This window comes from Gadus morhua, chromosome 7 (genome assembly GCF_902167405.1).
Source record: "Gadus morhua chromosome 7, gadMor3.0, whole genome shotgun sequence".
Taxonomy (NCBI): domain Eukaryota; kingdom Metazoa; phylum Chordata; class Actinopteri; order Gadiformes; family Gadidae; genus Gadus; species Gadus morhua.
Genome location: NC_044054.1, coordinates 19,327,079 through 19,354,668, shown reverse-complemented (window position 1 = coordinate 19,354,668; position 27,590 = coordinate 19,327,079). Strand labels below are relative to the sequence as shown.

General features: G+C 43.1%; 2 protein-coding genes across 2 annotated transcripts; one reads left to right on the top strand and one right to left on the bottom strand.

Moving 5' to 3' along the window:
• Positions 1–701: 701 nt before the first annotated feature.
• On the bottom strand, positions 702–11,608 carry umodl1 (uromodulin-like 1). Its single transcript, XM_030359927.1, has 17 exons — positions 11,443–11,608; positions 10,607–10,849; positions 9,032–9,193; positions 8,772–8,899; positions 8,373–8,559; positions 7,132–7,272; positions 6,574–6,762; positions 6,105–6,365; positions 5,650–5,762; positions 5,246–5,459; positions 4,938–5,075; positions 3,761–4,809; positions 3,463–3,614; positions 3,100–3,342; positions 2,801–2,960; positions 1,607–1,691; positions 702–1,242 (listed from the first exon to the last, which is right to left on the bottom strand). The coding sequence occupies exons 1-17, from the start codon at positions 11,534–11,536 to the stop codon at positions 1,055–1,057; spliced, it is 3,747 nt and encodes a 1,248-aa protein (XP_030215787.1). The 5' UTR covers positions 11,537–11,608; the 3' UTR covers positions 702–1,054.
• Positions 11,609–14,615: 3,007 nt separating this feature from the next.
• LOC115547926 (zinc finger and BTB domain-containing protein 21-like) lies at positions 14,616–18,994 on the top strand. The gene is given in 3 exon segments (XM_030362440.1): positions 14,616–16,383; positions 16,385–17,333; positions 17,336–18,994. Coding segments are annotated over 3 exon segments (1,674 nt in total). The 5' UTR covers positions 14,616–16,123; the 3' UTR covers positions 17,801–18,994.
• Positions 18,995–27,590: the final 8,596 nt, after the last annotated feature.

Here is a 27,590-nt window from a genome sequence, read left to right as displayed (position 1 = left end):
ACACACACACACACACACACACACACACACACACACACACACACACACACACACACACACCCTGGATGAAAACGCGCGAAATGCGTCCTCTATATTTCATCACTCTCCTTCTACGCCTCCCTCGATCCCTCCAGGGCACACCGAGCCTGCGCGCAGCCACGGATGTCTTGGCAACCCGGCAGCGGATCTCAGGCGGCAGAATGGGCTAATCAGGGAGGGGGTTTAGTTATAGCTTCCCAGATGGTTACGTGCCTACTAGCCACCAGCCTCCCGAAGAATTATTCATTCAACATCACCGTCTCCAGGGAACACCATCCTCAAGAGAACCGTCCTCTTGTGTTTGTCATGTAGCACACCAGGCGTCGGCTTTACCTCTGCACTCTGAACACGTGGAGGTATTTAATCCGGGAAACATTTTGGTTATCATGTGGTGCATTGGGTGTGCTCCATAAATGCCTTAAAAAAGCATGATGGTTATTATGTGGCCGGGAGGTGTTCCGGATGCCTCGTTTGCGAATGGCTTATGTTTCTTATCACCAAGCATCTGATAATCGCCTGACCTGATGTGGACCTGACCGAGGAGAGGATCTCGGTCCCTCACATGCAGGCAGCCATCTTGTTATCTGTTTAGTTCTTTGAAAACTGCTACACTAGCACCCTCAAGTGTGTGGATACAGCATAACACAAAACCACTTGAGATGAATTATTACAGCCAACTTTATCTTCATCATACACTCAATCATCTATGCATTGCAAGTAGAGGACATAAAAAAAGAGTAACTAATTTCGTCTATGTAGAAAAATATTGAGAGAAAGTGCGTTACATCGTATCTTTGCCTACATTTTTCCCTGGCAATTGTTGAACTGAATGCGACAGACTTTGGATAGCTTTTAAAACATAATATACACTATGATGTATACGCTACAGCGTGAATCAATGACAATTCATTGCGTGATGTGGCTCTAAAACATTTATACAATGAAACGAGATCATTAATGTACCTGCTTACGACAAGCCTATGACAAGGGACACAATGCCACCCTCATTGAATCCCTACGTATTGAAGACATGGAAGGTGAAGTCGTCCTGCTTGGGTTTGATGTTGAAGTTGTAGTGGCCGATACGGTTTCTTTGGTAGAAGACGATGCAGGTGAAACCCGCCAGAAAGATCACCATTATGCATATTCCAAGAAAGCTGAAGCCCACGACTTGGATTATATCGCTTTCCGTCTCAAGGCTATCTGTGAAGTTCATTCAGGACAAGTCACAGATCACACAGATCCTGCCTGGGAAACAAGCTGCTCAAATAACCGACTATGTACACTACGCAATGATGATAGTGATACAAATAATGCCTTGTGTATCACTTAACTGAGGGATAGCTCTAGCTAGTAGGCTACTCCATTAAGCCAATAAACCCAGACACTTTGAATACACAACTCGGATATGAGTCATCATAAATTCCTTAAAACGCACACTTAACTAAAATTGGTGAAGTCGCTCTAGTGTCGGTTCAATATACATTATATGGACGAGCAAACGTATCTACTGCAAACATGTTCTAGCTTATCATTATTTTGGGAGAGAAAGAGGGAAACCACTCACACTCATGCTCTCGTATCAAAGCCCCAGGGGAGCCGACAAGGGAATCAACTGTTCTGGCAAGGCGGGCCTTACTCATGCTGCAGTCCTGAAAGAACACATTTGATTGGTTGACTGGCTTTCAAGTCGGCAGGGGGAAAAGCAGCACATCATCAGTGAACAGTAGGGCTGTAACGATACACCAACTCACGATTCGGTTTGTATCACGATTTTTGACCCACGGTTCGATACATCCCACGATTTTTTTAAATTTAAAAAGCATTTTATTTCAACAACACTTGTGTAACAATTAACTTAATGTAACATTTAATAACAAATAATTTGGAACACTGAACAGATTTGAACAGAAAGAATACTATTACAGTATAGCTAAATTAATAAATAAATAACCAAAGATTGCAGTTGGAGGATGCTTGCAGGTAGGCAAAAACCCTCAACTAGTTTGGTGGTTTAGTCAAATATCCTATTAGCGCTTCTTATTAGGCTATGTAGCTTAAATAATGACATAATCAGGCCGTATAGAATGCAACATGGTTAATAGCCTAACTTTCAATAGATGGGAAACATGAACGTCTAACATGAACGTCGCAATAACGAGGCATAGTGTTACGAGTAGCGTATGTGTGTGCGCGAGAATGGCAGTGTGCGTATGTGTGTGTGTGTGAGTGACGTCAGCGAGTGAGTGGACGATTGAGGAGAGCGAGCGGTAGCGTGTGTCTAGAGAAGAAGAACGAGTCCGGTAGAATAAAGCACCCAGCCTGTCAATAATCGGTGGCCGCTTCATTCCGACCTATAAGCAGACCAACTGCCGGTCATATCACACAAAACAATAGAGACAGGGACCCCACAGGCAATTTCCGCGCTTGGCCCACTCTGGATAAATGTCATTCATATCGCATATGAGGACTTCGATGGCTGTGGAGAAATGCAATCCTCCGTAGCCACGGAGAGCTGTCATCACAGAGAGGGCATCTCGTCGCATACTTACGGCATCGATAAGAGGGGGCGGTGTCAGCAGACTATTATTTAGACAAATTATTAGCAAATTTCAATCTGACAATTTGACCGGAGGGTTAAAAAGGGCGTATCGCGCTTCTGCCTTCTCACACCGCGAGACAGGTTCGTGGCTTTGAGTATCGCGATTTCGGTTTCGATACGCGTATCGTTACAGCCCTAGTGAACAGTGAAAGTCCTCACAGGTACACATGTCGCCGATCCCATCTCCACACAGATGTGGACTTGGCACTTGAGGTAGACCACATCCAACTCTACGAAGGAGAAGATCCGCACCGACAACGAGGACGAGCTCGAGTTCCCGTTGCTTATGATTGCAGTGTAGGAGTCGGTCAGAGGACAGCTGGACACAAAAAAATCATAAATAACAAAACGTATACACTGCAACGTCGTTTTTTATAAGCGTAGCCCCCAGCACAATCTCCAGGTACTCTCCCAAACCTGCAACTGGGTAACAGCAGAGCTATTACCCAGACACCTACCCCCTGTTCAGGAAAATGTAGCTGGGGTTGTCCCCAAAATCCCTGGTGGGGGTGGCCCAGCACTTGCTGATGATCAGCCTCATCTCCTCAGCGGAGGTGTTCATGGAGACCTTGACCACCACCTCCTCGTCAGGGGACAAAGTGTAGTTGTGCGGCAGGGCAGATGTGCCACTGCCGTTCAGCAACTGCATGATCACTTTGAAGGAGCCCGAGGCCGATATAGGGTCTATGTTCATGTTGTATCTGGAAATAGTAGAAAGTTCAACGTTTGCAGCACACCAAGTTACCCCTACAGATAAACAGCTCCACAAAGAATAAAAAACAACAACAATGCTATTCGATTTGTCTATATTGAGACTCTACCCCATGTCACCAAAGTTTGCGGAGATGAAGACGCTCTTCCTGTAGGCGCAGAGGATGGGCACCTCCAGTGTGTGCACGATGCCCTTGGTGCCGTTCAGCAATGGCTCCGGGCTGTTGAATAGGGTCACCTTGGCTGTGAGGTAGGAGTCGTTCTACATAAAAAAAACCACATTTTGAATCATTTTCATTGTATATTTTTTCAAAAAGGATACAACCAAGTGCACTCTCAGCAACAAAATAAGCTGTTCATTGAGTAAGGCAATATTGAGATTGCTTAAAAAAGTTAAACCACACTGACGCTGAACCGGTTGGTGTCGTTCCATGCCGCGGTCAGGCGCACGTGGGAATCGTTGAGGTCGAGTGGGAGGTTGGACTCCTGACCGAGGTGGAGTGACGGCAAACTGATTTGTTTGGTCTGCAGAAAATCCTTGGCTACCGTCACCATGATGGCCTTTGGGCTGCATTCCACCGAGATGGATGGAAGCCCTTTATTAATGTTGGGATTGCCCATGAATGTGTAGTTAATGGGTACAGTGATGGGCGGGGCTAAGGAAGAGGAAGTGGCAGGTTCAGTGGTGGGCAGGGCTAATGAAGAGGTAGTAGGAAGTATAGTGGTCGGTTGGGCTAAGGAAGAGGTAGTGGCAGGTTGAGTGGTGGGTTGGGCTGAGGAAGTGGTAGTGGCAGGTACAGTGGTGGGTTGGGCTAAGGTAGAGGTAGTGGCAGGTACAGTGGTGGACGGGGCTAAGGAAGGGGTAGTGACAGGTACAGTGGTGGGTTGGGTTAAGGTAGAGGTAGTGGCAGGTACAGTGGTGGGTTGGGCTGAGGAAGAGGTAGTAGCAGGTACAGTGGTGGGTTTGGCTAAGGAAGAGGTAGTGGCAGGTACAGTGGGGGGTTGGGCTAAGGAAGGGGTAGTGGCAGGTACAGTGGTGGACGGGGCTAAGGAAGGGGTACTGACAGGTACAGTAGTGGGTTGGGCTAAGGAAGAGGTAGTGGCAGGTACAGTGGTGGGTTGGGCTAAGGTAGAGGTAGTGGCAGGTACAGTGGTGGACGGGGCTAAGAAAGGGGTAGTGACAGGTACAGTGGTGGGTTTGGCTAAGGAAGAGGTAGTGGCAGGTACAGTGGGGGGTTGGGCTAAGGAAGGGGTAGTGGCAGGTACAGTGGTGGACGGGGCTAAGGAAGGGGTACTGACAGGTACAGTAGTGGGTTGGGCTAAGGAAGAGGTAGTGGCAGGTACAGTGGTGGGTTGGGCTAAGGTAGAGGTAGTGGCAGGTACAGTGGTGGACGGGGCTAAGAAAGGGGTAGTGACAGGTACAGTGGTGGACGGGGCTAAGGAAGAGGTAGTGGTATCTACAGAGAGAACAAGGTGAAATAGTGAGCATTAGAGAACATCCAACAAACATCTAGACACTTTTCTTATTATTATGTTATTTCTCTACAATTCTACCAATGAACATAGGGTCTTCCGGAACATATACCTCCACAGACTCGTCCTGGCCAATCAGAGTCCATATCTTCAAAGCCATCATTACAAACACATGTGTAGGAGCCCCAGGTGTTATTGCATGTGGCATTTTGGGAACAGACGTTCAGCCCCGAAGCACATTCATCAACATCTATAGGAATGACAAAATAAAATGACATTTGAAATGCACTTCATCTTGCTCAAGGATGCCTAGATGGAGTCTGCGGACGTTGGGCTTTGAACATAAAAACCTTGTATTTGTCTGGGGAGTCAAAACAGCCCAACTATCCTCTCCTGGACCATGCAGTGAGAGATACATACCAGATACACTTGTGCTGTGTTCGTCCACACTGTATCTGGTGCTGTTTAACAGGGAGCCCAACACTGCAGAGGACACGTTGAGCTCGGTGACGCTCGCGTCGTAGACGATGGAGAAGTTGACAACCACGCTGCCCTGTGACAGGCTGATGATCTCAATTCTCACCTTCCCAGAGTCAACCAGTTCTTTGAGCTCTGAAGAGAGAGACTTGTATATCTGTCGGTACAAAGGGAGGGACAGATGGATGGATGGTGGATAGATGGACGGAATAGGTAAGGACACACAGCACAGGTTAATAATGGCAAGTCATTACAGAAAAAAAGAAGAAGAATAGTATGTTTTGTAATCATGCCTGTGTAACTCTAAACTATGTGGCTATGGAGATGGTAATGAGGGACCAACATACCTCTTCTTTAATACTCTTAGAGAAATTGAAGTAAGCCTGACTGCTTGAGTTTAGGAAGTCATCAGTGAAGTTCACATTTGTCACTTTTGCAGTGGCCTTAAGGTTCTGAGCAGCTGAAGAAAAAGCAAAGTTCAAAGTAATTGTATAATTACGTATAAATATGCACAATGGTCACAATGTTATCCAAAACCAATCTATTGTAAAAAATACCTTAAGAGTGTGCGAGTTGCATCGTACACATGTGCGATGCAACTACCTAGTGGGCCCAAAGGCTACTGCATACATTATTTCTCTGATAAAATGCATCATAGAATTGAGCCATGGTTAGCTTCGGGAATATAGTACTGCAGTCTTCGGCTACAGGCCTGAAACACTTTTGACACTGGGAAGGGGGCCTTGAGTGTAAACAGGTTGGGAATACCTGTTATAGAGCAATCAGCCCGTAATTGACTTACCCGTCTTCACATTTAATAGTTGACTCTCCCCTTGGGCATCACATGCACAGGGGGTGATGGTGACACTGTAGAGCACCCCAGGATCCAGATCTGTCATGTTCACCTTGGTCTCATTGGTCACCAGGTGAATGATGAACTCTGACCCCTCTTTCAGATCAACTAAATAGCTTGTCTGGTTGCTCTGTGGCAGGCCAGACCAGGACAGGCAGAAGGATGTTCCCGTGATGTGGGATGAAGACAGTTGGGTGAGTTTGGGAGGAGCTGGTTGGTGGTTGTGGGAAGAAGAAGAAGAAGAAGAAGAAGAAGAAGAAGAAGAAGAAGAAGAAGAAGAAGAAGAAGAAGAAGAAGAAGAAGAAGAAGACTAAGTACAAATCAAGTTAAACAACGGTTCTGGTAAAATGACTTGTAGTTACACATTCCTGTTTCCTTTCTCAACATTTACAGGAGACGGGTGATGTGTACTTCATACCACATGTGGACATCTCCTCAGGCGGTGGGGTGCTTGTGTTAGAAGTGGCGTTTGTCTGCAGGGTGGTCGGTGCTGAAGCCGACCACCAGGGTGGGTCCACGGTGGGTCCAGGAGTGGCAGAGGGGCTTTGGCTTGTGGATCCAGTTTGTCCATTGATACAGGGGGTTGCATTGGTGGGGGTCTGGTAAACTGGAAATCAAAAAGATGGGCGATGTCAAGGTCGTCCTCTGTGGGTCAAATGCAAACACATTCAATGCCCAATGTAAAAAAATAAATGTTGTAGTGCTCAGAGGAAAGAGGGAATGCACTTATGTCCCTGTGTAAGGTACATATCATGCACTGTATATCTATACACTGTTTGATATTGGAGTTTATGTATCCCTATCCTCGTTACAATACCCCGCTGCTGAGACAGAAATGATCTCTGAGTCACTCTGACACAACTATTAATAGTCTCATCCTCTCACTGTATCGCGAATGGACACACCGACACACGAACACACATACAATATATCATGTCCGCCCATTCACAGAGAGAGCTGCCCCTCGCCAACACACCTTCACACGATGCACCAGCATTTTGGGGAAGAACGTCTGTGTAGCCGTGGCGACAGGAGCAGTGGTAGGAGGCCGCGGTGTTGTTACACTCGGCGTGAGGGGAGCAATTACGGAGAGCAGTGTGCGCACACTCATCCACGTCTGTGTTGACAAATGAAGACACATTGTGTGCTTGTGCAGTAATGAGTAGGTTTATGAGGCATAGGTATATGCTGTAGCAGTATAGTCGTGCGGAATAATAAGGTATACTGAACTGAAAGGCTGGGTGTGCACTTTGGGTATATGTTGAATTCACTAAAAGCAATTTTGCATCAAATATTGTGGTGAATATTTAGGTATATTAAAGATATTTAAGATTACATCACTGTATTACCCATGTGGCATTACCTTGAAATGGTTCCCAAAATATGAATTGATTGATGATAATTAAAGCTGTTGTTTAAATGGTGGTATGGTGGTTTGGATTGAAGTCTGTTTGTATCCTTATTGTAAGGAATCACTGATGGTGCCTTAGACACATTGTTTTTCCGATTGAGGGGTCACAGTTGCATACAGTTAATTACTTTCACATTTAGATTGTACCATTTAAATATTATATTTCTAACAAAATGGATTCAAATTCTTGTTGGATTCATGTGTGTGAGTGGGTGTGTGTAGTGGTGATAGCTTTTCCAGCGAAGCAGGAAGCGACCCACAGATGACCGTCAAAAAGAAGTATCGGGGGAGGGAAACTGTGGCGGTTTACTGACTCACACTCCCTGAACACTGAGTTCTGGAGAACATCATGAATCACAAACCTCCACACACAGGAGCAACCAAACAGCTAGACTGTTAGACACTCACAATCATTAAGCATGTAACTGTGTCAATTTAGGATACGTATGACTGGAACAGCTTACACTGTTTACTTTCTGACGGTGGATGATGTCTGCATATTTATCTCTGCTTTTGTATTTTGCTGTAAAGGAGCACGCTAGAATGGAGGCCGATTGCTAACAAGTATGTGGGATGATTCATGATCCACATACTTTCCAGAACAAGTCTGCTCAATGATGAGATTCCTCCTGGCCCATAGAGGTTACATTTTATTTTGTGTCTTGAATAAATAAATGACATTTTAGCTTGGTACATAGTATACCTATAGTATGCATTCACTTATTGCACCAGTGGCCATCTCCGAGAGACGAGAGAGTGCTTTTAGTTCTTCATGGTAATCTTTCTGACCATGAGATTATCCTTACCTTCCACTGTTACAGAGGAAACCTCTGATATGTCCCTGAGGAGTTTATGCAATTTGGCCGTGGTGACGTCCAGGGAGAGTTTGGCATCACAGCCAATTATCAGAGACGTAGCTGTCCTGTAAGGAACCACTGGACACGAGCTGAGATACTGGACCGAAATATCTGAGGAGTTCAGCGCCCCGCTCACCTAGCAGGGGTACAGACATGCACATCACCGATGGAGGAAATTGCAATGAGTTCAATTAAAGCAAAAGATTCAGAGAATCAATGACATAAAGTATACTTTCGTAGTAGGTCGCTTCCTTCGAAAAATTCAAAATTATGAAATGCATCAAAATATAAGGACATTCTACTGAATCAACTACTGAATCCCATTTTCTGCATTCATTACTACCATACCATGGTGTGCAACAATTGTGTGTGGTTAAGAAGTCCTTTATCCAAGGCCATCATGACATCGTAATCCGTCTTCACGGTCACCGTCACATTGAGCCTCCATCCTCCGTTGGCTACGTAATGTGTAAACACTGAAAAAGATTACACCTTGCTTTTAACACACATCACTCAAACAAGAAAACAAGTGATTGGGCCTCCAACAAAAGAAGATTACAAGATAAGAACCATGTTAAAAAACTAATTATCACTGAATAACTACTTACTGGCAGGGTCGACACATCGGGAACGATTCAACGTTTGGCAGCATTTCTGCCAACCTGGGCAGTCGATGTCCCAAGCACAGGTTTGGCAGCCGTCATGTGACTTTTCAGCTGCGGTCGGGCAGAATCCCGGCTTGGTAGTGAACTCCCTGGTTCTGTTGAGTGCTGAATGACGAGATATAACTCACTATAAGACCTTTATGTATATACATATACACTGAAGTCTTGTTAGCAGATGGCTCCAAAGAAATACATGACATTATTAGTTATAAGCAGAGGCGGACAGAGTACACAGCTTCCTTACTTGAGTAAAAGTACAGATACCCCTTGCTAAATTTTACTCAAGTACAAGTAAAAGTACTACAGTCAGATGTCTACTCAAGTAAAAGTACTGAAGTACTTGTTTTTAAAAGTACTTGAGTATCAAGAGTACAAGAGTATGTTTTCTAAATATTGCATTACTACTGCCACAGTGCTTACATTTATGTATAGAAACGTCCTACATGGAGTTATGAAAAATGTTAACACCTTGGAGAATGTAAAAGGAATTGAAAGTAAAATCAAGTAATTTTCATCTTTTTACCATGGCAATAGCACAATAGTATACAGTATAACAGTATACTCAAGAACATAAAAACAATTGCTCAGCTTACATAAACATGCAATATCAGAAAAGAAAATTCAGCTAACAATTCTATGTGTGTGAGTTTCTCCGTTTTTTTATCAATCAAATCAACAATCGTCTCTCATCTAATTCTGACCATGGAGTTGGCTTTGGCGGAAAGCGAAGGTGATTGCTGATAGGCTGAAGGCTGTCCTAATCAGTTTGAGAGGGAATCACGTTTGAGAGGGAAACAACAAATTGAGGGTTTCCGTGATTTTTCTTTTCTCCTTTTATTTTTCAGAAGGAGTAACGGGTACTCACGGTTATGGATAGAAATGTAACGGAGTAAAGAGTACAATATTTGCCTCTCAAATGTACTTGAGTAAAGTCATGAGTACTCCCAAAAAATGATACTCGAGTAAAGTACAGATCCCTCAAAATTGTACTTAAGTACTGTACTCAAGTAAATGTACTCCGTTACTGTCCGGCTCTGGTTATAAGTAGTATTTACTGGGTATTTATTTATTTATTTAGCAGACCCCAGAATCCAAGGCGACTTGAGATGCATGTTATTAAGGCAGGTAGGGTGAGACATCTTGATCAAGGATTTTTATTAATAGCCTGTGGATATGAAGGTAAATAACCCTAGCCCACTATTTAAAAATGAATACAATAGGTCATCATCTACTATGTAGTAGGGGTTTTAATCATGAGCCTGGCTGGAACTTCAGGATTATGCTGTGTTGTCTACTACTCTTTGACATTGTAAAGGTGTGAAGAAATATTAAAATGTACTGAGGTACCATATGTATATATACCTAATAGGCAACCACGAGCACGTAAACATTTCATGTCTCTGAATTCACCTCAAGTCACTTTGGATAAAAGGGTCTACCACATAGGCCTACAGTAAATATGAAATGTCAAGAGGAAAGTGGTTTTAGTAGCGTCAATGCTAACAGACAACGACTCACGCAGCACACAGTAGGGACCCATGTGTACGAAACCATGGCAGCATCTGGTGACCTCTCGGACGACCTCTTTGTACTCCGGCCACAAGGTCATCTTGTAAAGAGTGACGTTACACATCCGCCATGGCAGCCAGCTCCCGCAGTGTCTTTGCACGATGTAAGGGACCGCATGATATACCAACCTACTCTCTTTCCTGGTCTCATTGAAGGTGCAGAGATGGTACCCTGTATTTAATAAGTCTTTTCCTACAATTACAGAAAAGCAAAGAGAAGGTGTTTCGTTGTTCAGTTTCTCATGGAAACAGATGTTAAGTTGTTGAATTCCAAAAGGTCACAACTGACACTAAGGTTACATGAATCACACATTAACAGTTCATTAACAGTTAATTAACAACCACTTATGGTCTAGTAATTAGTTTACTTATAGTATTCTTATAGTATTTATGTTTACTCATGGTGTTCACATTATGTAAGGTGATGGGGTTCATGATAACTTCTGTATTTATTCATACATTATTTTATAGCATTAGGTTTAACCCTAACTGCCTAACCCACTAGACTAGCCCTTACCCTAACCCATTTACTAATGCTATAAAGCAATTATTACTACTACATTAACCAATGTTAACTAATGGTCAATTAATGTACCTTTAAATTTTACGTTCTAAAATGCATTTTACATTCTAAAATGCATTCGGAAGGTTCATGGTTTGTTTTTATCTCTGACGCTCTGTAAGTAGGCCTATAGCGTGATCCATACTTATCCATACGTAGCAATCTATCTGTAATTTTCATCATCGAGTAAAACTTAAACATAAGCAATCTCAACAGAGGCCTACCTTCCATCATAGTGTGGTGTCCCCTCGCGAGGGCCACAAGGGCCCCAGCAATCCACATAGAGTGTATCCAGCTCATTTTCTGATAAAGACCCATTCCCCCACTATGTATTCAGCCACCACATCGTACCTGCGTATTCCTCACTAAGATGGTGGAGAATGATTCAGGGCGTATTCACCTTCTCAAGTCCTCTCTGATCCCACTCTCACCCCTCCCCTAGCTGATTCGAAGGCCCCCAGGTGAACCACAATTACCACAGCAGCACAGCGGGCTAATGGCCTACTGGGAGTTGTACATGCGACATTGTTAGCTCTGACATGCTGCAAGTAAGCAGTTTATGACAAAATATGTTATACTTCAAATTCTGACATGGCCGGGTTTAGTCTAGTTCAAGCTGGTTTGAACATTTGGGTTCTTTTGACATCCTTGCATGTCACATGGAGTTTTCGTTAGACAGCATGGGTTAGGAAATCCATGAATTTCTTTTTGTGACAAGCGAAGGTTTTCAATAGTTGAAAGTAAGTTATTATTTGACGTTAATTAGACATTAATAATGTAAGTGTCAGCATGAGTCAACATGTTTTCGAGTCCCGGTCCCCCGTGAATTGATACCATTGATACCCACCGCGGTCACCATGGCAGCACTGTAAACTCTCAGCATGTGTAGACAGTTAATTGTCAAGTAAAGGGGAGGTGGGAAAAATGTAAAGTAATCGAAACATTTTTTCGGAAATGTTGGGTTTTCAAACGACATTGAAGCAACCTTTTTCCTTAATTATACTAATAACAGCCTTTTGAGATAACAATATTTTTTTTCAGAATTATGCTGGCCAAGAGAAAACAACAGACAAATGAACTCTTGTTATAGATATCATAGCTTAACGTGAAGAGCCTATATGATGTACTAATTTGCTCGACAGCATTTCAGCCTTGGCTGGTTATGCTTATTCTTCTTCTTTCATGGTGTGAAAATGGGTTCAATTAGTTTTGCTTCAGTCAAACAGTCAGCCAGGTGTATCAAGCTGATTATGTAATTGAGCATGCTGAGGGAGGTAGGGAGGGAGGGAGGTGGGGCGTACTGGTTACATATAAAGAATAAATATATAATTTAATATACAATGTGTACAAAAACAAATCTGAATTAGCTATAAGACAATATACTTCTTGTAAATAAATAATTTCATTAGGAAATATATTTTCTTATCATAGGCTATTGGTTATTATAGGCTATAGGTTATAGGGTATCTCTCCAAGAGCAATGTCACACGTAAGGGGGCATGCGACATAGATGGGCATAGACATAGAAGCTACGTGGGCAGCTTTTTTGGAAAGTGCAATCAGATGGTTAGATTAACAAAACAATTCCCTAATAAACAAAGTGAAACCTGTGAGAAATTTTATTTTTTTCAATTACTAGGCTAAGTCGATTAACCTAATTGGGGTAGGAGAATATGCAGCAAAATGTAAAAAAGCAGCAGCAGGCCACCTGTACTCCATTACTATGATGTGAGGCAACCAGTGACACACACCAGCGGTGCATCACATATTGGTTTATGGGCTGCCTGCCTCCAAGAGGAGAATCCCGTGGCATACACGTCTCGCACACTGACCAAGACGGAGAAGAGATACGCGCAAATCGAAAAGGAACTTCTAGCAGTGGTCTTCGCCTGCTACAAATTCTATGACTACATCTACAGCAAGCCGGTTGTGATTGAGACTGACCACCAGCCCTTGGTCACCATTCACAACAAGCCATTTCACACCTTCCCAGCCCGCCTGCAACGCATGATGCTACAGTTGCAAAAGTTCGACCTGACCCTCACCTACAAAAAAGGAAAGCACATCTATAAAGCTGACAACCTTTCCCGTGCACCGAGGTGCAACGCCAGCCCCAAGAGGGCAGAACGGCCAGAGTTTGAGATGATGACAGTTCAACCAATATCCCCACGGTGTCTTGAAGAACTCCGTCAATACACTGCTGAAGACACGGTGCTGCAGAAACTCACCTGTTTCATTCAACGGGGCTGGCCAAGACGTCCATGCAGCGTACCTACAGAGGTGAGACCATTCTTCAGTTTCCGTGATGAACTCACCGTTGAAGACAGGGTCATCATGAAAGGAAACAGAGTGGCCGTGCCTACTGCCCTGCATTCGGAATACCTGAAGGTGCTACACATGGGTCACTCAGGAGTTGAATCCACCAAGAGAAGTGCAAGGGAAAGTGTTTTCTGGCCATCTTTAAATGAGGACATTCAGGCTGTCATTATGGCATGCGGCGTCTGTAACAGCCTGAGGCCTCACCAGCAAAAAGAGCCGCTAAAACTGCACACAGTCCCAGACCTGCCCTGGTCACCACAGACATGTTTGAATGGAAGAATCACCATCACATGGTGCTTGTTGATTCATATTCTGGCTGGTTTGAAATTGACCGGCTCAGCAGCCTGTCATCATTGACTGTCATCAATAAGCTAAAGCGTCACTTCTCAGTCCACGGCATACCACAGAAGCTGTACTCATAATGGAACACAGTATACCAGCCAGGCCTTCCATGACTTCGCCCGATCTTGAGATTTCCAGCATGTGACGAGCAGTCCAGAGTGTCCTCAGTCCAATGGACTCAGTGAGAGGGCCGTAAGGAGTGCAAAGAATCTGTTAGAGACCACAGAGAGGGACGGGACAGACTTCTACCTGAATCTGCTTGGAACACGAAACATGCCCCGAGACATCTTGGGCTCACCTGCACAAAGGCTGTAGTCCCGTCGCACTCGGACCATTCTGCCCATCTGCAAACAATTTCTAAAACCAGCTGCAAGTACCCCGTCCAGCATCAAAGCACAATTAACAAAGAAGCGCCGGAAACAAAAACACTATTACGACAAGAGCAGCAAACTACTACGCCCTCTGGAACCAGACCAGGTGGTGAGACTCCAAACACAAAGGGGACATGATAAAGTTGGAGTAGTGAAGCGGAGGTGTGATGAGCCACGATCATATGTTGTGGATTCTGAAGGGAAGGAATATCGACGCCACATCCACAGCCTCCAAACAGCACCACAGACACTGATGAATTGAACACAACAGGTTACACACTTGACCCCGACATGGACAAAACACAAAGGACTGAAGGAACTGAACAAACACCAGCAGAACAGAGTCACAGACAACGAAATCCAATCAATGTATCCCAGCAAGGAGTGGGATCCGAGCACCGTGTCGTACCGCCGGCCAAAAACCCAGTTCAAGTTGCCAATTCTATGTATTTCACTAGGTCCGGCAGAGCTTCTAGGCCAAAAGGAAAATACATGAACAGAGCTAACTGCTGAAGTTTATTGAATCCATAATATCAGAAATAATGCTTTGTTATTTGACTTTTGCATAATGTATTATTCTGTTGACAATGCATATAGTTGTGGGGCACTCAGTTAAAGTTAAGTGAACCAGATCATGTTTACACTTCACTTATAAAACGGCTGTTAGTGCAGAAGTGTGTTTTTATGTTTCCCGTGTTCATTAGCCACAGCTAAAGAAGGGGGATGTAGATAGCTGTACTGTTTAACGGTTTGACCCTAAAGTGTTACCGTACTATGAGTGGGTCTCGCTACCCGGAACTCGATGTGCATGGAGCATGGATCTCTAACTTTACCATTCGGATACTTTATTGATCAAAACAACAGATGGAATCACGACCAACGCGTTTTCTACAGAATTATATCCATAGTCTTGGCTTTAATGCTCAGTGGGAACAGAAATAGTCCAAGAGGGTAAGTTAAGGCAGCCACAACTTACTTGAGCGAGTTAATTGGTTATCTATACATAGTTCTTGCATAGTTGTTGTTTGAAATGTTTTCCTGACGTAACTCGATGAGAAATTCTGGTGATAACCACCAGCTACTGCCCTGTTCCCAGTATAGCCTGCGAATGCGCTTATCCATGCTCGGAGTGAATATAGTCCATGCCTGCTATCTCACAGCTTTGAATGCTGTTTTTTATTTGGGGACTGGCGTTCATTGGAAAGCATTTCTGATACAACTTTTTTTCTCATGTCAAACATTGTTTGGCAGAAACACTTTAAGCCTTCGTTGTGTCCCAGTGTATTGTCTTTTAAGATACAATCGATGATCTAGACCTGTGTTGCCTACATGTTTCATAGCCGACGCGCCATTACTTGAATGAAGTCAAATAGCATCAAGAATTCGGCCACGTCTCATAGGTGCTCCGCCACAAAAATGTAACTGGCGATAATGTCTCTGTTTCTATATCAGGGACTATTGCTTACACGGACGAAATAACTGGCAACTCAGTGATGTTTTCACTCAATGAATGCACGTTATAGCACGGTTTGCTAGTTGTATGCCTAATGGTGTGTTCAAGATGCCTCGGACACCAGCCTTCCGAGTTGCAAGTGGGGAAATATCGTAATTCCTCTCGGAATTACGATAATTCCGAGAGGAATGTACGCCGGTACATGCTAGTCGTAAATTGGACATCTCCCAGCTTTCTTGTGATATTTCACTGAGAAACGGCCCCTATTGGTCTTTCCCACAAGCGATTCTGAAAGTAGAAAGCAGATCGAATATATCGATTTAAAATGCTCTCGCACACTTGATTACATTGCTACTTTACTCCGATCACCATTTATGCATTGCACGGTCATGCTGTGGGTTTGTTTTCGAGTAGGAGATGATGGCTACCCTAGTGCATTACAACAACCTCCTCCACGGGCCTTCTGTGTTGGGGATGCTCAACGAGCAGCGCCTGAGCGGCCAGATGTGTGACACGGTGCTGGTGGTGGGGGACCAGAGGTACCAGGCCCACCGGAGTGTCCTGGCAGCCAGCAGTGAGTATTTCCAGTCTCTGTTCACACGGACGGAAGCGGATGCCCCGAAGGTGGTCCACCTGGATATCTGTGAAGCGGATGCCTTTGAGGAAGTGCTGAACTACATGTTCCTCCTCGCTCTTGGTGGACAAGGGAAGCCTGGCGGCCATACAGGAGCTGGGCTACAGCTTAGGAATCCCCTTCCTGTCCAACATCGCGTCCACAAGGCCTCATGTGTCCTATTGTGTCTCCAGAAAGAGGCATTCCTTATCAGAGGAGGATGAGACCGACAGTCAGACAAGGAGCGTCATTGTGATGACGCCCAGATCTACTCAGCAAGAAGCGCCTCAGCCTCCCACGCATCACAATCCTCAACCTGTCAATTCAAAGGCAACAGGAACAATTGACGATGCCGAGCGCAAGCCCGTCTTTCCATACAGTTCCACATTGAAGGGCAACAGTTCACTGTCCACCATGATCAGGCCGCAGCTCTCATCCTCTGTCTCTTTCAGCGACATGTAAGTCCAGTATATTAGGTCCCAACCCGGCTGCGAGATGGGCGTTAAAGACGAGGATCCCGTTTACCACGGCCGAAGTGCTTATCAAGGTCAGCCAGGTGAACACAGCCAGACCATCGACCGAAGCGGGCCGTTCATTGAAAGCCTCCTGTGTCGATCGTTGTCCATGGACAGCACCGTTCCAGTGTTCTCACCGACGCTGGAGCTGCACGGCTGCGATCAGTACGTCGTCAAATCGGCATTGACGGGGACAGATACGTCCGTCCACAACAGTATTTCCGACACATCGCCGTCACCGCTCGTTCTCAGGACGAAGTACCCTGGCGGGTACGATGAACATGCCACTCAGGTAGACGATGGGGTCTGCGTGAAGGCCGAGGCCAGCAGCCCTCTGGGGGACCCCCTGGAGGTCCTTCGGATCACCATCGGAGACACGTTGCCAGTAAACCTAAAACGTTTCCAACCAAATATCGAACAGGGGCCCAGGGCGGGCTTTGATAACTTTGGAAAGAGAAAGGGGAGGGCAGACAACAGGAGATGTCCCTTCAAAAAGTCCAGAGGGTTGATGAACATTATCCCACTGAAAACATCTGTCACCTCTGCAACAAAGCCTTCAGGACAAACTTTTGCCTTTGGAGTCACTTCCAGTCCCACATGTCTACCGGAGAGGACACCGGGGCCAAAGAAGTCGATAGACGCACGCCATCGCCTTCCCCGTCGCCGCCCCTGATACCTCAACCAACCTCTGAGCATCCTGGCCCACCGGCCGTTGCAGCCAAGCCAGCCCAGACTGTGCCTGTAGCCGTAGCGATCGCGGAAAGGCCACAAGGCAGTCCCAGCCCTCGGTCGAGATCCAACAGCGTGGAGCAGTCGTCTGGCACTCAGGATCCTGACACTCTGTTCTACCATGCGCCCACTCTCTCCGCCCTGACATTTAAAAGGCAGTATATGTGTAAACTCTGTCACAGGACATTCAAGACAGCATTCATTCTCTGGAACCACGAGCAGAGTCACGGCCATCTGTAGGCCTCCCACAGAGAGTGCACTTTTACCCGGCCCCCCCTACCCCCAGACAGACGCTACCTTAAATTTAGGTAACACATCTCAACGTTACACGCGTCAGTTTAAGAATGGAAGACTCTGATTGTATAAACTACTCGCTTGCCTCCATGGCATGTATTCAAGTGGTCATTAGAGGTGTAATGGGTAATGTGTGCAATGGGTAATGTGTGCAATGAAATGCTATTTTAGATCTCACTAGATGAGATGGTTGGATGGTTTGCATATTGTTTGAACTAGTTTGCTCATTTAGCATTTTATTCACTTCTGGTTCTTTGTTTTTCAAATGCTTTTAATTAGTTGGCATAAGTAAAACGCAAGCTTAGGCTAGTGCTTTTGTGTATATCTATTGGGTCTGTAGATGTATTTCTCATGGTGGCCTCAGCAAGCATGTTATCAGTATGTACTTTGTTACTAATCACTAGAGATGTCCCGATCTCATTTTTTAGCACCCGATCCGATTCCGATATTTTCATTTTGCTCCCGATCCGATCCCGATATTTCCCGATACTGGTTTTCCAATACCGATTTGCGATATCACTTTTTGTGTTGACAAACAACATTTAATTTCCTGTACATTAAGAAATAGACAGGCATCCAAGCTGTGCTCAAAAGCTTTTATTCTCTCACGTTAACATAAGCATTACTTAACCCTAACCCTAAACATAACATAACATAAATTAAAGCTTTGGTTACTTAGCTTATTTGAGGCAACAAGTTTCCACCCTTTTTTCAAGTAAGCTTATTATTTTTTACAATGTGGGTGTGTAATAATAGCGTAATAGAGCTTCTTATTTCCTCCATATTAATTTACTGCACTGACTTCTTCAGTTCACTGCAGGGTTTTTTTAATGAAAACCAACATCTGCACCAACTCGGCTGACAACCGGTACCTTTTCTCATCAAGGACGTTCGACACTGCACTAAACACTGCACAGTCTCTCCCTGTCCACCGATGTACAAGGTGCACAAAGAAACTTTGTGGCTGTATCAGCCAGTGCGGGTCGCTGTGTAGCATGTGCCCGCCAGTAGTTTAGTTGATTCTCTGACCTTTGGATGGTTTGTTCAGCCAGCATTGAGAAGAGCCGTGTAATAATCCATAATAATGTAAGTTTTAGAAGTTAAATGTTTGAAAGTTGTACAATAAATTAATATAATTTATATTGGAGTTAATTTGCTAGAAATGTACTTACAATGTTTAGTCAGTTAATCATTTACATATTTATGTCACACAATTATTACTTGCATATTTACATGTTTACATATTTAACAGTCAGGATATTCTGTTGAATCTGCCTCTCTGATTCCCTCACGTTTACCTCAGTCTACATTCTAGCTTCTGATTGGTTAGTTCAGTCACGTGATGGGTCCGAACAAGGAAGTGTTTGAAAATAGATTAACGACGATATTTTTTTTCCGCCCGATAAATGTTTCGCGTTAACGCCGATAACGGCCCACCACGTGTGTGTGTGTGTGTGTGTGTGTGTGTGTGTGTGTGTGTGTGTGTGTGTGTGTGTGTGTGTGTGTGTGTGTGTGTGTGTGTGTGTGTGTGTGTGTGTGTGTGTGTGTGTGTGTGTGTGTGTGTGTGTGTGTGTGTGTGGCAGAGATGGAAATTAACTTTTTTGCCCACCAGCCACTCATCTTTTTTACCAGCCACTTTTTATACGCTATATATTTTTTAATATATGCGTACATTTTAAACAATATAATAGTAACAATAGATAAGAAAAGTGTTTTTCATACACATCAGTTGGTGTTACGATGACAAGTTTGGGGATAATTCATCTATACAAAGTATTTTCATTAAAAAACGAATTGACATATTAATAATAAAACAACATGCATGGCTACACCATAAGTCAATAGGAACATTTGATTTTTTGTATTTACATGTGACTGCATACAAATGTGTCCACACAGACATGGTAACTAACGTATGATAGTAAGCATTATATGCCCTTAACACTAATATTCAGAAGAAAATATGTGTGGAATGCTGAAAATATATCTGTGGCATTCAGTAGGCTAATGCTGTGGTTAAGTGTGTAAAGTATGACCAAGTGTTGCTTTTATCGAAGTACCCATGGAGTGTACTAAAATTGTACCAGAAAGAAGTGCATGTGAAGTATAATAGTGATGTATTGTAAGTATATTTCTGTAGTATTTATAAAGTACTTAGTAGTATAACAGTATTGTACTTAAAATACCCTTAATATACGCTTCCACTTTACATTATAGTATAATAACTAGACTTTAAGTACATGCCTTTGATGCTTAAATTGTGATAAAAATGTACTATAAATCAATATTAAATACTTAAACACTTGTATTAACATAATGGCACACTTAAAAAGTACTAAATATAGTCAGAAAGTGTATTTGAATTGTATTTGAAATATTATAGAGGTATGATAATAGTTTGTTCAAAATACACTTATTCTGTAGTATAAGTAGTGATAAAATACACTTCCACTCTACATTATAGTATTATAACATTATACTTAAAGTACATGCCCTTGATGCTTAAATTGTGACACAAATTGACTATAAATACATGATAAATGCATTTTTATTAACATAATGGCAGACTTAAAAAGTACTAAATATAGTCAGAAAGTGTATTTGAATTTAATTTGAAATATGACAGAGGTATGATAATAGTGTGTTCAAAATATACTTATATACTACTATCAATTGAACCATAATGCCTTTTTAAGTATATTTCAAACACACTGGTAATATAATGCTATTGTACTGCAAGAGTGTTTCAAATGCTAGAAATCATACTTTTCACTAGTGTACTTCAGTACACTTAAAGGTTGTATAGGTGATTTGCTTTTTTGGCCATTTTTGCAAAATTACTTGAAATCCTTATCATAACCCGCTTACAGCCACTGAGTTAGAAGTACTGACATGAAAATTAAAAAAGTCAATCATCTGTGGAACGGGCAGGGCTCGAAAAACTCCAGCCAATCATTTCCATTGCCACCGAGTTGCATTGGACAGTAAGCACGTCAATCAAACGGTCGTACTGCACTCCCCCTCCCCCGCGCCCCGCGCGCGACCCCTTCGTGCAGTACTCGTGACCCAGAGCTCGTGACCCAGAGCAAGCTCCTGTTTGTTGTTATCCTGCGGTAGCTACTGGAACTAGTTAATCCACATTTGGACCTAGCAGTAGAAGACAATTTCGATGGCAGACAAGACGCCACCATCCCCACCACCATCCCCACCACCACCACCACCACCAGCAAAGAGAAGGAAAACTCTTTTTCAGAGAGTAATTGATAATAAAAACGCTGAAAGAGAAAAACTGAAATCAAGAATAATCCTAGGCGCTGCTTTCGAACGTTGGCGGCAACTGAAGGACGAGAAGGGTCTAAAAACCGATGCTTGTGTGGCGGTTGACCTAGTTTCAAAGTTTATACCGTTTATACTCGGTAATACCGGTGTGGAGACGAGTGTATTACTCGGTGTGAAAATGTCCACACCGCGGCAACCCTAGTGAAAACCAGGACTTCCAATACAATTATATGAAACAAACATACATTTTCTAAAAATAGTAATGATTTATGTGACCGTTTAATGTTTATAACATCTGGTCCAACCATTGCAGCGAGAACGTATTCTCAGCAGGGGGTGCTGGGAAAAAAAACAACTCAGCCTGCACTAGACTCGCAACTCGTTACATTGATAAAAAAAGATGTATAGCAGCGCAGCTCAATTACACCAGTGCATGCGCGGACAGTTGAAAATCGATCGTTCACATCCAGCTGCTCACAGAACAAGTTTAGCGCACCACCGCTACCCTCACACTTTTTCATATAACCTTTCTTCAGCACTAGGTCATATGAGCATTAAATAAATGCTGCGTCTCAAAATGCCTTGGACAGCAGCGAGGATGACTCGCTTTGCCACGGGCCGAAACAGTTCGGAGCGACCACAGCCAGAGCGAACACAGCGGGGCAGAGGAGTGTCAGGAATAGTCTTTGGTGTACACATCAGTACGGCCTATTTGCACTACTGTTTAGTGGCAATGCAGTGTTTTATTCGATGCCTTTTTATTTTCGTATATTATTTCAATGAATACAATTTATTTATTCATAAAAAACGGATCTGGTCTTCAAATCTTTTTTCCAAATATAGGTCGTCTTACAATGGGGTTTGTGTTTATATTCGGACCAATACGGTACAGCGGGCGCTCACATGACGTTAAGCATTTCCTGGTGCATAATGTGACGCTTCAGAACCTAAAATCCCGTTTCTCCCCGTTGACACGACAACACATAACCGGCGTTTTCAGAAATCTCCACTTTGGCCGGAGTTTTTAGAAATGATCGTTTTCTGTGATAAGACAGGGCCTCGGACAGGGGGTGTTGCAGCACCCCCAGCACTCCTACTTCCCGCGGTACTGGGTGCAACTTACAGCTGAATGTAGTGCCATGTTGTTAAACGAAAACCTACGCTAGCCTGGCTCGCTCTCGCGCATCTCTGTTCGCGCTCGTGCATGATTGCGCGTCCAGGTACTTGGAATGGGTGGAGTCAGAGTCAGCGTTGAAGGAGAGGGGGTAGGACCATTTGAGTTGTGTATTTTCAAAATCTGCTGGCGTTTCGCAAATCACCTACCCAACCTTTAAAGGTTGTCAAAAGTTGTGCCATTTTAGCATACTATTTACACTTGGAGTATACTGGAGTATATCTATAGTAGTACTTAAAGTGGAAAGGAAGCAATCAAATAAAACATGTCTATAGCACTAGTTAAATATTTAAATATACCATAAATACAAATAAAGTCGGAAATATGTCCCGTTATTCAGAATGAAGCACAAACACGTTGCATTAATTACAATGTTTTCAGCCTGTGCGCCGCCATCTCTGTTTTCAGAATACGATGACGTCACGAGAATGGTTGGTATTAACATTCTATGTTGTTTACATAGCGGCTCATAGCCTCACAGGTAGCTTACTGCCTCAACAAAATGGATATGGACGAATTGGATAGACCCACCAATGAGGGCAGGCATCCAATTGCCTATGCTTTTGAGCCAGTAAGAGAAGTCGGAGTTTTAGTGCCCCCAACAGAGCCTGACTATGGAGGAGAAATAGATGAAGGAGAGAGAGATGTATCTGAGCGCACAGGAAACAATCGGTGGTGCTTGTGTGGGGTTTGTGTCCCTATGTCTACTGACATGGAGAGTGTCTGCTGCCATGAAATGAACCTGTAGTAATGCAGTGTAAGATATGTATATATATTGCACATTATATATTATTACATTATTATATTTTTTATATATATATATATATATAATAATTATTATAATATAATAAGATAAGAAAAGTAAAGTACACGGGTGCAGCAGCTGGGCTCCACGCTGCCTTACAGTTCGTTAATTTCATGATACAAGTAATTGTCGTGCCATTTGGGTGTGCACGTGAATATGCGAAAATGTGCAACGGTGTTTGCAAATGGATTATTTCCGATAACAATGGATTATTTTGGCGATGGATTAGAAATGATCAAGAGCATGGAGCGAGCTAGTCTGCAAACAAGACAATCTTCAAACAGTGAGTGTACTTGTACTAATTTATCTGTTTCTCTAGTAGTAGAAGCTAAGTGTACCTCTCGTTCCTCTGCCTGGCAAGCACGTTTCTGCGCTCTTTCGCTGCGCATAAGAGCAGCGCCCGGGTCCGATCTGACGGGTATGTCCGTGTCTCCAGCACTATATCCACTAAAATTAAAAATAGTTGGCACAGCATCTGGCTTCAGGCGATTGGTGGGACGGCGAACAAATCTCCCATCTTCAGAAAAAGCTCCCTCTTCGATGTAATCAGCCTCTATAAAGTGGTCGCTACATACTCTCTGCCCTGGTCCCATTGGGGGGCTGAGGCGTTTCAATGCAGCTAACCATCTTCGGAGCACTTCAGGCTTCTTGACGGGAATTACATGGAAATGAACTATTCTACCGCTCTCCTTTAACCGATAAAATTCGTTTGAACAGCCAGGGGCAATACAAAAGGACCCCCCTGTTCTTCTTCCAATATCCGACATGTTTATTTTAAAGAGCCAACCATTCTGATGACGTAGCGCCTGCGTTTTTAAAACATGGCTGCGCCCTAGAGGCGAAAGTCGTTATAAACATGTCATTTTACGGTGAAACTACTTGAATTTCAGTATTGATGAAAATCCATGTGTTTCCAAAAATGAAAAAACAAACAAAAAATTGACACAGTTCTCAGTGCTTCATTTCCACTTTAAGGTATACCTTAGTACACTTTGGTATACTTGAATGCGACGAAATTAGTACAGAATACAGTTACATACTAAAAGTGGACTTAGTACATCCTTTCAAAAGTGTAGTTGAAGTATAATATTTTTTCACCTGGGTCACGCCGAACGCGTGAGACTTGAGAGCCCTGTTACCGATATTATCCCGGATATTGACAGTCGCAGTTCAGCAAAAGAGGCGTAGAGGAAGAAGGGGCCCGGATGTTGACAGTAATGGTTGTGGAACTGTGCAGCGCCGTATAACGAATGTATTAGATATGCAAATTTGATCGGACCTGACTGGAAAGTATTACCCGCCACAGTGGCGGGTGAAGTGACACAATTCACCCGCCACCATACAAATCCACCCGCAAATGGCGTGTGGCGGGTGTTAATTTCCATCCCTTGTGTGTAGTGAGTAACATAATTCACCTACAGCATTTTGTTATGCGTTGTTCTTTCCACCGTGGAAGTGGAAGGCATGTCGTTTACCGTCTTGGTGGTTCAGGGATCGCTGTCCCTTTAAGGATTACGAGCGTCTCTTGACGTCAGAGCCCGATGCTGGATTTGTTTACTTGCAGCACGTTTTCACTTCCTGTTTGCTCTAACTCAATAAACGAGTCACACAACTGTGTGCTCAACGTGCGAAATTGTATCTCTCATTCAACGCAATTTCCACATGTGTGTGTATATATATATATATATATATATATATATATATATATATATATATATATATATATATATATAAAATAAAATAAAATATGGATAGATAAATATGTATCGGCCATGAAACTGAATGAGATCGGCCGATCCCGATTTACCTTAAAAACCCAGTATCGGGTCCGATCCGAGGATCGGGATCGGGACATCCCTACTAATCACTGTCCGTCTGTCACACATAAGGAGTTTGAACACAAGGCCATATCCACAATTCATGACATGCATTCTATTGTTTTTATAATGGTCGGGAGCTGCAGAATATGATGGTATGAATGATGGGTGCTTTCATCTTTCACTTTTTCTAAAGGCATCATGTTTTTTTTCGTTGATACCAATTGATGTCACATGCATTGATAAGGTGTACCAGTCATGGAAGTGTGTTAACGCTTTGAATTAATCAAGGTTCATGCAGAAAGAATTCTTTCTAAAATAATATTCAAAGGTTTGAGGATCATAATATATAGCCATAGTTCATTTTGGAGAATAACATTTTAAGTCCCACACAGGGCTCTACACTAACTTTTTTTTTTCAGGAGCACTCGTGCCCCTAACTTAAAAAAATTAGGAGCACAGGGAAGAAAATGGGGGCACAATATGTTTTTCTTTAGAACATTTATTAGCATGCAGAAATTGCACACACCAACAGCACCAATTTACTAAAGTAAAATTAAGACAAATAAATAGACAAGATTACATTTACGCTACACAAAACGGCACCAATTTCAGCTTCCAACGTCCCAGGGTTATTGGGCTTGGTGCATTTTTAATAGAAATCGGGACAGCGAGAATGCCTAGTGAACTCGATGTGTTTCACCACAGCATCGCATTTCAGATTAGGGTTCCCCGTTATAAACTAAGGATCCTGCCATTGCCAATGGGGCTTCCTTACAAAATGTAAAAAACTTTTTCATGTTCTTAGCATCATAAACTAGCCACCCGAAATCCTTCAACTAGTCGGGGGTTGAATTTGTAGACTTTATCGACTACAGTAACAGCATTAGCTTTCTCCACGCAGTCTATTCATAATATTGTAATGACCACGGAGGAGGCAGTGAATGAAGCATTGAATAGACAGCGATTTTAGATACCTAATAAACCGCTGGAACACACAAGACTGGTAACCATAGCAACGTAGGTAAACAAACCCTGCTAAACCTTCCCGTATCGCTCCCCGTGCTACGGCCATCCGGAGGCGCACAGAGCTTTTGGCTGTGATATTATATATACAATACAATACAATTATATTATATACTATTCTATATAGAGCTCGGGGAGTCGCAAACGGCAACAATCACTTTCTCCTCCATGCTGCGGTTCACCCCGGACTGCACTACAGGGAACGGTTGGCCGGTTGAAAACTGATTGGCTGTTACGTTACGCACGTCACTCAGTGGCCATGCTGTTGAACGCTGATTGGCTGTCATCACGCGAAGGTCGCGGCAAAGTTTAAACATTTCAACTCGAGCAAAAGTGGCATGCTGCAAATCCACCTGAAATCCACGTGAACCCCACACCGGAAACCTGGGTGTCATCTACGATTCGAATTTCTGCTCTGACAAGCAAATTGCTGCTGTAGTCAAGAGCAGTTTTTACCAGCTCAGTCATTGCTGAAATTAAACCCCATTTATCAATTCACAATCTGGAAAAAAGTATTTCACGCCTTCATTACATCACGGCTGGATTACTGCAACTTCCTTTACTTAGAGTTCTGGTCCAGAACTCTGCAGCAAGGTTGCTGACTAGATCCTGAAAGCGGGATCATATAACCTCCATCCTTTCTTCCCTCCACTGGTTGCCCGTCCAGCAAAGAATTCATTTAAAAACCCTACTTATGGTTTTTAATATACAGTATATATCACAGAGCTCATCCACGGCCACTCAGCTCCCAGGTCCCTTAGATCATATGGATCTCCTGCACATTGTGTGCACTAGATTAAAACAGAGGAGCGACAGGGCTTTTGCTGTGGCTGCCCCCCACCTTTGGAACAAACTGCCGCCTTCAATTTCCGTCACCATTTTTAAATCTAGGCTCACACCTCTTCTCCCTGGCCTTTCCTCCCCCTTTGTGATATGTTTATTTTTAAGTTTTCTCATCTACTGTCTATGTATGTGGTATGTGTTCTTTTATATGCCTTTTTGCACCATGTACGGCACTTTGGCCAATGAAAACTGTTTTTAAATAAATTGTACTTACTTCTTTACTTACCTCCATACAACCCTTAGCTTACCAACACAAGAGAGACAGTTTAGTAGAACTTGCAGCACACATGGCTTGAGGTAGTTATGTTACACATCTAACAATCAAACACACTTAATTGATAACAAAACAAACACTCCTGTCATGATGAAGGGTGTTGTTTTGACCTGCCGCCTAAAACATATCCTGATTTGGTTGTGGTTTAACAAATTTATATTTATTCTGGAAAGGTGGATCTGTCCAAAAATGGAATTAGAATTCCAAGTCAAACCGAAAACTATGTTGTGCAATGTACTACTATGGGTACTCAAAAGACATGGTCTTAACTAAACATAAATCACCACTGTCTATATTCTTCGTCAGATATTCTGTATTAATTATAGTTCTCTTAATTTAATCAATAAACTTTTTATAAATATATCGATATATAAAAGATTTCAAAGAATTAACTAGATTCTAATATTGTGTATATGGCAGTGTTTGTATTTTTCGATTTTATCCCTATTTTGTTAGTATATAAAACATTATCTTTCTAGTATGTGCTAAAACGGCAATAATTAATATTTGAATTAGTA